Source organism: Trachinotus anak, unplaced genomic scaffold (assembly GCF_046630095.1).
Source record: "Trachinotus anak isolate AG129_WGS33_773 ecotype Australia unplaced genomic scaffold, CSIRO_AGI_Tana_v1 ptg000008l, whole genome shotgun sequence".
NCBI classification, from domain to species: domain Eukaryota; kingdom Metazoa; phylum Chordata; class Actinopteri; order Carangiformes; family Carangidae; genus Trachinotus; species Trachinotus anak.
The window spans coordinates 10,717,243-10,730,628 of NW_027273859.1; the positions used below are offsets into that span (position 1 = coordinate 10,717,243).

General features: G+C 40.5%; 1 protein-coding gene across 2 annotated transcripts; it reads left to right on the plus strand.

Annotated features, from left to right (window-relative positions):
• The first annotated feature begins 216 nt into the window (after positions 1 to 216).
• Positions 217 to 13,336, plus strand: rab11fip1a (RAB11 family interacting protein 1 (class I) a). Of its 2 annotated transcripts, XM_071482525.1 has the most exons (6): positions 217 to 943; positions 6,002 to 6,438; positions 6,575 to 7,469; positions 8,793 to 10,550; positions 10,900 to 11,005; positions 11,665 to 13,336. In XM_071482525.1, exons 1-6 carry the CDS (start codon positions 594 to 596, stop codon positions 11,866 to 11,868), a joined length of 3,750 nt encoding a protein of 1,249 aa, XP_071338626.1. In that variant the 5' UTR covers positions 217 to 593; the 3' UTR covers positions 11,869 to 13,336. The 2 variants fall into 2 exon arrangements, with proteins under 2 accessions (XP_071338626.1, XP_071338627.1); XM_071482526.1 differs by lacking the exon at positions 8,793 to 10,550 and having other exon boundaries at positions 220 to 943.
• The last annotated feature ends 50 nt before the right edge of the window (positions 13,337 to 13,386 follow it).

A 13,386-nucleotide genomic window follows, 5' to 3' on the forward strand; every position in this document is an offset into this window, starting at 1 on the left:
ACTAAATTCACTGTTAGGCTAATAGTTGTTGTTTTATTCAAGTCTTCTATGCCTTTCGCGAGGGTATTGATTCCTGATCAGTGGCCAGTATTGCTTGTTAACGGTCCGCGATGTCTCAACGCCCTCCGCCCCCACTGTCCAATCACTGACGCACCTCAAAAACTGACAGAAATATTAGCCAATCAGGTAGCGCTCTGTAGAGTATGGGTGGGAACACGTAACATCAGGGAAGTGAACTGTTTAACTTAGCGGAGGCGAAGCAAGAGATCTGTTTTTATGAAAGCCTCTTATAGGAGTTAGTCGCACCGCAGCGACGTACTGGTTCGGTTACACAGGCTAGCGCTAGCGTTTAAGTTGGTGTTAACTCAACCCGGCTGTTTTTAGAGGTTTAGATAAGAGGAGGGAGGAGCGTTACGACATCAACCTGAGCTTCCTGAACTGAAGTCAAGCTAGGTAACATAAACCTACAGCCACGGAGGACGCCGAAGGTGGAAAAACACAGCTCAGGAAAAGGTTAACCAGTAGCGACGTTGTAAGATATTCATACAGGACTGACCGCATTAGGTTTTGGTAAATCTTTACGGAGTTCCGCCATGTCTCTGGCCGACCAGAGCCAGCAGTGGTTCCCTACGAGTGTACAGGTAACGGTGCATCAGGCTCGGAACCTGCGTGTGAAGGGCAAGAATGGCACCAACGATGCCTACGCCATCATCCAGGTGGCCAAGGATAAGTTTTCTACCTCTGTGGCTGAGAAATGTGTCGCCCCAGTGTGGAAAGAAGAGGCTGCGTTTGACCTGCCGCTCTTCCACCCGGGAAACGCTGAGCGCTGCACACTGTATGTCATAGTGATGCACCGTGCCCAAGTGGGGCTCGACAAGTTTCTGGGTCAAGCTGTGGTAAACTTACTGGATCTTCATGACAACAAGTCTCGCAAAAAGACAGAGTAAGTGACAACTGTTAAGTGGGCCTAATGTATTCATCACTCACTCATATGTAGCCTGCTTGTTACACTGGGTCACTTTGGTGTGGGGTTATTTGTTGTAGCTAAGAGTTAGAAAGGTATCCACTAGTTGAGTGGTTTTTGCCTTTATTTTTATCTTAAACATTTATTCCAGCTAAATTACAGTGCAGCATCACCCCAGAAAGTCTCAGCACATCTGCACAATGAGACTGTAATCCAGCCACATAACTTCAGTATTAGTTCAAAAGCTTAGTGTAATGTGGATCACATCATAAAACTTAACAGTTTGAGTAAACTGTAATCTTTCAATAAATAGATAGGCAAATAAATATTATGTTGCTGTATCCCCCACTACATGTCTGGCTATTGTTGGTATTCATTTAGATTTAGTTCCCCTAATCATTACGAGCCAAGACAGACAAAACTGGCTTTTCTGTAAAAGTTGTTTCCATATTCTTCCAAGTGTTTGAATCTAAACAGACTTTAAAGTAGTGTCCCTCAAAACAACAATGTTAAACTGGCTCCAATTTTACTATTTACCACTGATGACTGACTTTTAATTTTGTGATTGGTTTGTCTACCGTTTTGTGTTTTGTGTTTAAAGTGGTAAGTTTTGCTTTTATTGCAGCCTTGGGCTCAATTTAACCTTTTCCAAGAAAGCGTTACCGAAACTTTTGTGGCTGTAAATGAATACACAAATGAATAATTCAGTCTTGTCATGGCACTTTTGTTACACATCAAATTGCCTGCACTTTAAATAGGTCACAAAATGAATAAAACAAAATTAAAACATGTTAGTGGTGATAGAGTCTTTCTCCCCTCCCTCCTCTTATCAGTGCCTGGGAGGAAAAACAGAAACCATGGAGTTGGTGGGAAAAAAGGCCAAGATTATTCTAATCTCCCTCTTCCCTCTTTCCGTTTGGCCACTCCTAAATGTTTGGTTGAGAATTGTACTTCATGAACTGGTGTGAAGTCAACTCTGTCACTGGCAGCCTTGTGATGGACGCCTATTTGGAATCCATTTTCTCACACTGCTGCTGTTAATCCTGCACCTTCCTCTGAGTTATTTTCTACTTTATAATACGTCGGCTCACACCCAGACGGGTTAAATGAGTCAGGATGACATCTGTGGTTTGACGTGTCATGGGTGTAACGTGGGAGTAGCAGGACTCAAAATAAAACATTGCATTAGTGTTGAATTGGGATACACACACCCTCCCATGGATTTTTAAATACAATAACGGCTTAGTATAGACTACGTCAACTTTATTCCACACTGGCAAACCCCTCCCAATGTGGTCTTTATTTCTGAGATGACCTTTGGTAGAGTCTGAGTGAGTTGATGGTTGTTGGTTCTCAGTAATCACTCAAGCAAGGGCAGCCTTGATATAACGCTGGAATGACCTCATTCACTTGGCTGTTGTACCGTCATATCTAAAAAGGTTATCTTGTGTTTGCTCAGTAAGTTTTTACACTTTAATGGGTAAAGTTCATCCCCTGAGCTTTTCTTCAAAGCCTGAACACACACCTGAGTTGCTTCTTCTGTCTTTGTTAATATCCAATATGCAGGCAGGGTATTGGATGTTGCATGTTGTTGCCTGGAAGCGTGGTGTTAAATTTCTATCCTGCTTCCCTGTCTTGCTGATACAGGGTGTGACACCGAGGACTTTGTTGTTGGACGGGAACTCTACTGTTGCCTCTAATACAAGGAGTGTATTGGAAATGAAATGGGGTTATAATGCCAAGTATTTGGGTTTGTCAAAGAGTGGGAGTCATGAACGATCGCAATGATCAGACGGATAAGATAAATATTTAGGAAAAATTTATTATTTATTATTATTAAATTTATATTACATTTAGGGAGTTATTTGGTATGGAGTGATTTAAGGTTGTGATTTACTGCAACTAATGAAATTTTTTTTATTAGCAAATAATCTGCCTATTATTTCTTCAATTAATTGATTAATCATTTTGTCTATAGAATGTCAGAAAATTGCCATGGCCATCACATTTTTCCAGAGTTCAAAGTGATGTCCTCACATGGTTTGTTTTATCCATCCAGCATTCCCATATTAATGCATTTTTTTACATGAAGAAATTATTCATTGTCTTAATCAACCAGATTTTTTTATTTTATAGAGTCTATTATAAATTGATATGGTTAGCTATACAAGTAATGATTCTTTTTTATTATTGAATAAGCTGCCAACAATTTTATTGATCAATAGATTAATTGTTTGGTCTATAGAAAGTTAGAAAATCGTGAAAATTGCAAATTTTCACAGTCACAATTTCTTGAATCCTAAACTGTCTCCTTCAGATTACTTGTTTTGTCCATCCTATTGTCCTATTCCCAAAGAAAGTTTTCTGGCACAAAAGGCAAAGAAAAGCAGAAAATTCACACAATGAAGTGTGAACATTGAATGTTGCTTGAAAAATTACTGAAACCATTAATCCATCATCAGAATAATTAAAAGTAAATTTTCTGTCAGTCAGCTAATTGTTTTAGAGCTATATTTTTTGGAGGAATGATACTGGACCACTTCCAGTTGGGTCAGAGCCAGTACTTCATTTGTTCAGACACATGAGCCACAGTATTTATTTTGTAAACAAAGAGCAGAGATAAAAATATCTCCCTTCCTGACATACGGTTTATATTCACCCAGCATGAGAGTCACCTTCAGTGAATTCAACCTAAATATCAATGTTTCTTTAAGAACATTTTTTTAAATTGGATATTAACATATTTTGTAGGAACCTTTGAATATTTTACTCTATTTACACCTTGTTATTTTATTTTTGGCTGTGTCCATTCTGGCGCCCACACCAGGATAAACACAGTCTCTTGTTAATCATTACACATTAGAGAAGTGCCCTTGACAGTTAACAGAGGGAACCTGTCCAGCAGGACTGGTTAGAGCGTGCATCAGGGGCACGGCTCTGTATTTCTATGCAAACAGGACAGAATGTGCACACCTTGTCACCCTGTTAATAACCGTAACATTGCATTGTATTTTAATACTCAGCAGCACTGCATACTTTTCTGCAGTTGACGTAGACGAGACAAGAACAACTGACTGTTTTTGATTGGCTCAAGACAAGTGTAATCTTTGTTGTGTGTAGCGATTGTTTGACTTGGCGTGCTCGATTTAGGGTGGGAGAGTGTGTTTGTAGTGTAACTTTCATTACTTCACATACTGTACAGCACCTCCCTGCACATTTGAAAGTGTTTGAAAAATGTTGGTTCACTCCCATGCATGTTTCCTGACTGTTACCCCCAGCCTGCCTTGACGCTGCTACATGACACGATAATGAATTCTGCAGCAGTGAACTTCATATGAACTGCAGATAACTGCTGTGTTAATTTCACACCTTGTTTTGTATTTAAATTAAGTGAATGATATCTTTACTATACCCCAGTTTATCTCTTACAAAGTTAGATTGAACCTTATTAGGATCCACACACAGTATTATTCTGCAAAACGATGAAAGAGGAATTCACACAGTGACCTTTGGTTTAAGTGAAACAGTCGGAGGGCTCTGCTGTGGAACAAAAGAGTTCAAAAAGGGAAAGGCTCACTATAATGGGCACTTCTGCTACAGCATTAGTACATCTAATAATAGCAAGGCTTTAATTATACAAGCAGAAAACATTGGTATGTAATTGCACTAATAGCTTGTTTTGGCAGGGTTTTAGACAGGGCTCTCCAGAACACTCCTACCTTTCCCTTGCAGACAATAAGTGCTGATCCTGTACAACAGAGGGGACATTTAGCTGGAGGTGGGGGTGGGGGGGTGTCTGAACAAAGCTGTAATTGTCAGGCTTTATCTGTGGTTGGCATGGTACTCCCAACAGGAACTGGAACAAGCTGTACATGGGTTAATGACACCTATCAGTCTCAGGTCTAATGAGACACAGCAGAATGATGCCGACAGATTTGAAGGGTTTGAAGTCAGAGCCATTAGGAACTTGATTTATGTTGGGGATTTATTTGCAGTATGTTGTTTATTATATTCAACCTGCATTCAAACTCACTTAACATCAGCTTGGATGAACCTATATGTTGGTTTGTTTACAGTTGTGTAGGGCCAAGAGTAAGCCCACAACTAAATAATAGTTTGGTGGCATAGCTGTCTTGGTTTGCAATAACACTAACAATACACAGCAGTTAAGCACAAGATTCATTTGCAGTGTGGGACTGCAACAAATTATTCCTTTCAATACAGATGAATCTGCAGATGATCTTTTTGATCAAGTGATAAATTGTTTTATTTGTAAAATAACAGAAAATAATGAAAAATCAAGTTGCAAAAGCTTACAGTGCCATCTTTGGATTGCTTATCTTGTCTGACCAACAGTGCAAAACTCAGAGATATTTAATTTACAATGATATAGATCAATCAAACACAAACAAAATCATCATATTGAGAAGCTGAAACTAAAGAAAGTTTGGCAAGTTTCCTCAGTAAATGACCTGATAAAAGCAAGTATCAAAATTAATCCATTAATTATTTCAGCTCTAGTGCAGAATTTAAGTCTGCAACTAAAGATTGTTTTCAATAAATCAGTTCATTATTTATTCAGTTAAACACCTAATTAACCTGTTGATAGACATAATGTCAGAGCATGTCAAGTCAGAAGAAGAATAATCACTTCAGTAAATGTTTTTATTTTACATAACAAAAAGCTGTATCAGAAACAGTCATTTACCACTGTTTCAGTTTTAACTGGAATGAAATTATTTCACCTGTTTCCTGCACGAATGAGCTTTGGAGTCATGTAAGACTTTACAGATCTTGATGCCAGTTCAGCGCCTGAAAGAAAGGGAGAACTGGAAATCTCATTCCCATCTCACTGCAGTTTTTTTTGGTCTAATAGGTCTTGAAGTGTGACTTTGAGACCAGTTGACCTGATAGGAGGGAGATTTGTTGCACTGTTGTAAACTGTAAAAAGCCTATCATGTATTCTGAAGACAATTTCTATGATCTTGCAAAAATTGCTTTTTAAATATCAAATTCATTTTTTTCTGTCATTTGCAGTTGGTACAAGCTGGTGGACAAGACCGGAAAAGAGGACAAGGTGCGAGGGGAGGTGCTGCTGGATATACAATTTATGAGAAACAACATGTCAGCTAGCATGTTTGACCTTTCTATGCAAGACAAGCCGCGCTCCCGCATCTCCAAGCTGAAGGACAAAGTCCGTGGGAAGAAAAAGGATGGCTTCTCTGACTCTGCCTCAGCTATTGTTCCCTCTGTCAGCCAGGTCCTCACTGACAGTGAGGGAGAGGCTGATGCACAGTCACTCAATCAGTCTCCAGGAGTGAAAAAGAAATCAAAGCTCAAAACCCTCTTCGCCCCCAAGTCCAACTTGCAGCGTAACATCTCGCAATCCATGTCTACACTGGGAACTCTTCCTGAAAAGAACTCATCTCTCAGTGGCAGCCGCTCATCTGGACTCAATGTAGACTCTCCTGAAGGTAACTTAACCTTTCTGTGCTCTGTGTTTGCTGTATGTGGACAGGTCTGTCTTTCCTCTGCTGCACAGCGTATGTTAAATAAATGGGTTTTGCATGTCAACAATGACATCATGCTTCACTCTCTCTCCTCCCACAGGCAAGAAGAAATTCAAATTTCTGGGACACAAGAGAACAGGCAGCTCTGACAGCAAGGTGTCTCTGGGTCCTTTCTCCCTGCTGGGTCGCTCCAAGCAGAGCAACAGTGACCTGAACAACCTGTGCATCAACGGCAGCCACGTGTACACAGAGGAGGCAGAGCCCAAGAGTGGATCTACACTCAGTCTAAACAGCTCAGGTCAAGGGTCTGTGGAGGATGTCCGCAAACAGACCTCTGATGCCGTCTACACGCGTGAGTCAACAGACAGAGCAATACTGGAGCAACAGCACCATCAAGAGGGGGAGGAGAGAAGGCAGGCAGAAGAAAGACGCATAGCAGAAGCAAAGAGGCTGGAGGAAGAGGAGAAATACAGGGCAGAGGTCAAGAGACTGCAGGAAGAAGAGGAGCGCAGATGCCAAGAGGAACAGGAGAGGAAGAGACGCTTCCTCGAGGATGAAGCAAGGAGGAAGAAACAGAAAGAGGAGGAGGAAGAAAGACGAATGCAAGAGGAAGAGCGCAGGATAGAGAATGAGAGGCTTGAGGAGGAGCGTCGCAAAGTAGAGGAGCAGAAACGACAGGAAGAGGCCTCCATGAGCGACAGGCTGTCATCCCTGTTTGGAATGATCAGAAAGAAGGAGGAGAAAAAAGAGGAGGCACAGCAAAATCCTAAAGAGGAGCTACCTACTCCAGCCCCTCACAGTGACTCAAGAAATCTTGATCAACCGATATCCCACCGCCCCACCAACCCGTTTCAGGACATTCCTCTCAGCTCAGATCCTACAGTTAGCAGTAATGAAAGCCCCGCTGATCATCAGAAATCAAGCAACAACCCACAAACCCCCTCTGCCATGGTCTTCCTCAACCGCACTGCTAAAGTGTCTGCAGTCAAACCCAGGTAGGCCGCCCTCTCATCTTGTTGCATTACATGCCACTGTTATGTAGTAACATACATAAACGTTACTGTTATGTAATAATGCTATTGTTATATCACTGCTGTGACGCTGGGGATGTTGTTGGTTGCATGTAGTTAAACTATTTTTAGACCTGACTGAATGGAATTTGATCAATAGGCTTGCAAGAGTGCCCACACACACTTTCACCTTTTTTGGATTGTGTGCATTATATTTAACAAAAAACTGTGTTGATCCTGCACAACAGCAACAGATCCTGTACTTTTGTCTTGTCCAGGCAAAAGTAAGAGGAACATACCAGTTAGAAATTATTTAAGAAAACCTAAACACTTATTTCTGATTATTAAGTTTCATCATACACCATGTCGGCCAACACTGAAACTTGGGAATTCCTCAACTTGTCATCCTGTGTCTTTTCATGTTAATCCTTGAGAACCTTGTGACTGTCTTGAATTACCAAAACTTTGACTTCCATCGAGTGGTTGACGGACCTGTTTGTCCAGTTTGGTCTCTGAACAGATGAGAATCTGGGTGTGGCTTGAGTTGTTGAAGATGTTGTGGAGCGGGTTGTAGACTTTAGTTCGTAAGGAGTCAGTGAGCCTCAGTGTGAGTTTGTGGAAGTCTTTGGTGATTGGACTTTGTTTCTTTTTTTAAAAGTGGCTCATGCTCTGGATTGGACTGGATTTTTTATTTTTGAATCATAATGGTAAGAGGCTTGTGCTTGCTATTGTCGCTGATGTTACAGTGGTCCTTGTTTTTTAAGGAAGTTCCTTTATGGCAGATAGTAGCCAAAGCATTTGAAGAGTTTAGTTGTGATGTATATATTTTGATGCCATGTGTACTACCTAATATGATCTAAGTGAAAAATCTTAAAGCAGAAATGTAACATTGTCATCTTTACATATTGGAATTTCTCAATGTGAGCAAGTCATGGCTGAAAGTAGAAACACTAACTGCAAGACATGTGAATATCAGTGTTTCTGTCTGACATTGAACAATGGACCATTTTATCAATAACTGAATTTTTCATATGTAATGTCAACCTTTGAAGTTTGTTGTCACACACCACAGATTTGTTCTCAGTTTTATAAAATTTAGGATGGATATTCAGGGTGAAGTAAATACTGAATTGTCTAAGGGCCATATTATTTGAGGTTGTAAATGTGGATGGAACATTTTTTTTCTACTGACTTGTTGACATGTGAGATGCTAGTTAAATTGGTGATGGGTTGTACATTGGTGGAAGTGACTTCAGGTAATGTGATGGTCACACTGACCTGTAGGCCTTTGTTTTCACTCCTTGGCAGATTGGCTCAGTCTCTGGAGTCTGAACCCGCTGACTGCCAAACACCAAGTCAGCTGTGTCCTTCTCCAGCCACCCCAGAGTCCACCCTCAGTAGTGTCCCATCTGAGTCCCCTGATAATTTCTCCAACCTCCACTCATCCTTGGCTCCGCTAAATATAAGTCAGAACCTGTCTGGCTCCTCCCGTGGCAACACAGAGAATTTGTCATCCGAGGAATCTGTGGGATCTTCACCCACAATGACAGACAAGAAGAGAAGAGCCCCCCTGCCACCCACCTATCCCGTAGCGGGGACCGAAACTGGAGGAAATCACGTTCCTGTCAGAGAGATCAAGAACCCTGCATACGAAGAAGCAGATGGATCGCAACAAGGCAAAAAAATATCTGTACCACTTCCCGATTATGAAACCCTCTTTCCACAGAAAAGGCACGGAGTGCAGGGGCAAACTCGATGGGATCATATAATCGCTGAGGTCAATCAGAGACACAGGGATTCTCCACCTGAACTTCTGGGACCAGAGATGAGTGTGGATGGCCCAGTTGAGTATGAACGAGACAGTCCCGCAATGAGGCATTATCAAACACCACCTCACGAGACCAAACCTATATCATTGAAAAAAGTAGCTGCCCCAGCTCCACCAAAACCAGTCATGTCTCCACATACTCAATCAGTAGCAGATTCTAGTCCTAGCCAGAACATGGCTCACCAATCTGTCATGAGACCTAATCCGTTTGCAGGCCCAGGACCTGTAAACACTGACATCTCAAGCAGAGAAAGTCTCTCAGGGATGTCCAGGGATGAAGCAAAGAAGCTGTTGCACCCATCACCTGCAGCAACACATGTACTCAGACCAACTAGCCAAATGGACACAACTCTACCACAAGATCAAAGGAAAGTGCAGGTCCCCATGAACAAAGAGGCACCCACAGCCAAACCTAGACAGAGGGTTAGTGGCAAAGAGCCGACACAACAGGAGGATTTTGCTGTAACACCAGACAAATATATGAACAGTAAAACCCAAACATTATTTGGTCAAAGTGTGAGCAGCATGGACAAAAAGGGCCGGCAGAGGGAGAACTTTGCAGAGTTTGACCCATTCCCCACTACTGAGCGTCTTTCCAAAGACCAGGGAGCACATCTGAAGCAGAACCAAGACGTCAACAACCCTTTTACTGGCAACATACAGAAAGAGCAGAAACCTGAAGATCAGGGAATGACAGCAGATGATCTTGATAAAATCTTTAGTCAAGAGAAGCGAACAGATCCCTTTGCTAGTTTCAATGGCAGTGATTCAAACAAACACACTGAATACAGGAAAAAAGGTGATGATTCAAAGGAAGCCAATTTTCATGTTTTCCAAAGGAAGAATTCACAGAGACAAAAACAAATTCTACAGTCAAAAACTAACTCGGATAAAGGTTTAAAGTCTCGACAAGAACCAACATATAAAGAAGGAACAACCACAACCGCACCTAACCAAGGCTTCCCCACAAGAGATGTCATGAATGAGTCTGTCACACTTCAGCCTCAAGCTGACATGAAAACACAAAGCAATTTTTATGGAGGAGAGGATCCATTCAGAGCTGAACCCTCTCCTGTGCCCTCTGCTTTGACTTCGTCAGAGCCCATGCAGGTAGTTGTAGAGGAGTCAGCAGGAGGTCTGTCTGGGGGAAAGTCACTAGCATGGGTCTCACCGTCTGAGGTTCAGCCTGTCAGTGCTCAGAATAGCAATGGAGGTGGTCTAGCCTTAACTCCACGCAGGTGAGATTGAAGAGGCTACTTACAAAGATTGTTTATCTAGATTTGCATAAGGTTTCTGTTGTTGTACTGGGAGGAGAATAAGGTGTTGGGATTTACCTTGGGTGTGACTATCAGGTTGTGATTTCTTGGCTCACTTTCCTCTTTCTGAGTTTAATTGCACCTCAATCATAGTGGAATGACTTGCAATAATTGCAAAACACTAAATTCAATGTTTCAACCTTAGATCTTTAATCGAACTCCTTCTTAAAATATGTTTTTTAATTATTTTCTGTGAAGTTTCTATACATATTGTTGTTATCTGCAGTGATCTTTTGGGGGCTTTATAATAATGCATGTACTTTCTTTACAGGCCTCATCCTGTGAAGCCTCTGACTTCAGTTGAGAGCCAGCATCCCAACAGCACCCAAACAGTGAAAGAGATTAAGGGCTGGGACAACACACCAGGGAAGATTAAGGTACTGTCATGACATGACACACTGGATCCAAAACACAGACAGATTTGACATGTCCCCCTTCAGGAAGTTGGTTACATTTTCCTGCAGTAGGAACTCTGGGATGCATTACATAAAATCTCTTTTCGTAACATAATCTACATTATATGTATTTGCAAGAAGTGTTAATCCTTGGACATGTTCATGGAATTTAAACCTCAACCTGAATGAAAAACATATCAGTTGCAACAACTGCATTGTTTCATGTTTGAAAACCTGTGGCAGTCAACTCTGAAAATACTGTTCAATATTGAGTTTCATGTTCGACCTTAGAAATAGCGACTAGATTAAAAACAGTTCTTGACAAAAAGCCGACTTGCTATGTTTTTCAACTCAGCAGATGGAGTTTTTCTCACTTGTCAATAACCGAGAAAAACTCCATCTGCTCAGAACAAGATTTGGCTTAAAGCTGTAGAAAAAAGTAAGAAAGAAAAAAGTAACTCAGACCTAGAGATATGATTTTTTTTTTTTCTTTTTTTGCATCTGAAAAAGCATTCTGTGTATGTGGAGTGTATACTCTCTAGGGATAAACCAAAGAGCTCTTAACAGTTCAATGTACTTAATTAAATTAAGCAATAGGTTCAGAGGCCATGTACTATATTGACCTTTGTCATGCCCCTCAGTTGGCAGACTCAGGAGAAAGTGGACCGTACACTCAGCTGACCCAGGAGGAGTTGATCACACTGGTGGTGAAGCAGCAGACAGACCTGTCCAGGAAAGACGCCAAGATCCTTGAGCTCGAAGAGTACATCGACAACCTGGTGGTCCGTGTCATAGAGGAGAAACCCAGTATCCTGCAAGCCATTGACACTGGCAAGCCAGTGTAAGGTCATGGCTGCTGGGAGGAGAGAGTCACACTTAAGGACCCAGTTTTGATTCTTGTGTTTGTACTGTTGTCACTGTGTACTGAGAGACGCAATCTCAATGAAGGTTTTAGAGCATATGCACTTTTTTAGTTTCAGAGCCAAATTTGTTTGAGAATGCTGGAAAATTGCCTCTGAACTAATAATACTCGGTGATGACTTATTCACAAGCAAGACAAAATCTTTATATAAGCAAATTTAATGTATTTGTTTTGACACTAAGGTACTGGAATTTGCTTTAAAAAAAACTTGTTACATGAAAATATATTCAGCATCTTGATTTATATACCACACTTGATGACACTTGTGTTAAACTTTATTTAATATACAATTAATGCTTAGAAAAGTATAGTTTTCTTAAACTGTTTTCTGGCCTTTTTTTACTCTTTACACTGGGCTTTGTGTAACTTACTACTGTGTGATGCATGTCCACATAAATAACCTTATATTATATTATTCTAAATCCATGCACCATCTCAATGAGGTAAGAATGTAATAGTTCTCTCTTTAAAATACAGTATATTTGCTGTAAATTGTTCAATTAACTTGCAGTAGCTAAGTCAACATTAATATGGTTTATATAACAAGTGCACATTGACTTTTCCTTCCACCACTGAGGTCTTATTTTTTTTTTATGTCGATCCTTTTGAGAAGCATGTATTTTTTTAACCAGACAGTTGACACCATTCCTCACCTATTTTACTCACCACAGTTGAATGTCAGCTGGTCGTCCAGTCCTTAAAAAGATATTGTGCCTACTTTTGCTTCAAAGAGGTGTTATTTAGGAAACCAGCAATTAATAATAGTAAGCAGCTACTATGTACTGTACATTATTTTGAATTGCACAGCAGCTACAGCATTGTTTTTTCCCTTTATGTGCTTGTGATGTAGCCTGTGCACATGGATGAAAATAAAATATTATGCAAGCAATCGAACAGATAGAATCAAACTACTCTAGTAATAATTTAATTTTATTTTGATCACTGTGATGTTTGTGTTGTATTTATAAAATGAAAACCAAGAGATGATCAAAAACAAATCATCAGAGGAACAGTAATAGACTCAGTATAAGTAAAAACAGCCTTGTCTTTGTATTTAAACTACACTAATGAATGAAACCTGCATCTATGCCTTTACATAATACTGTTTGATGTCTTGGCAGAAATCATAGCAATATTAATCTTGAGAATGTACAGCCCTGTGCCTTCAAAACCTTTTTCATGACTTCTGTGTTTGCTGGATGGAGAGCTGTCAGCTACCTCTCTTCTTTTTCTGGAGTGAGAGCTCAGAGAATGTGCAGAATGTTCAGCCTGATGTATGAAGTGTTTGTCTGAAATGGAAATAATACTACAGCCAATGTAAAACTGCTGAAAGGAGCAATGCTGAGCAAAATATGGTTTTATTTGAAATAAAGACACTAATTATTTCACCAGATTGTTTGTATCTGTGATTAATTACAATAATTTGATGTACATTTTGAAA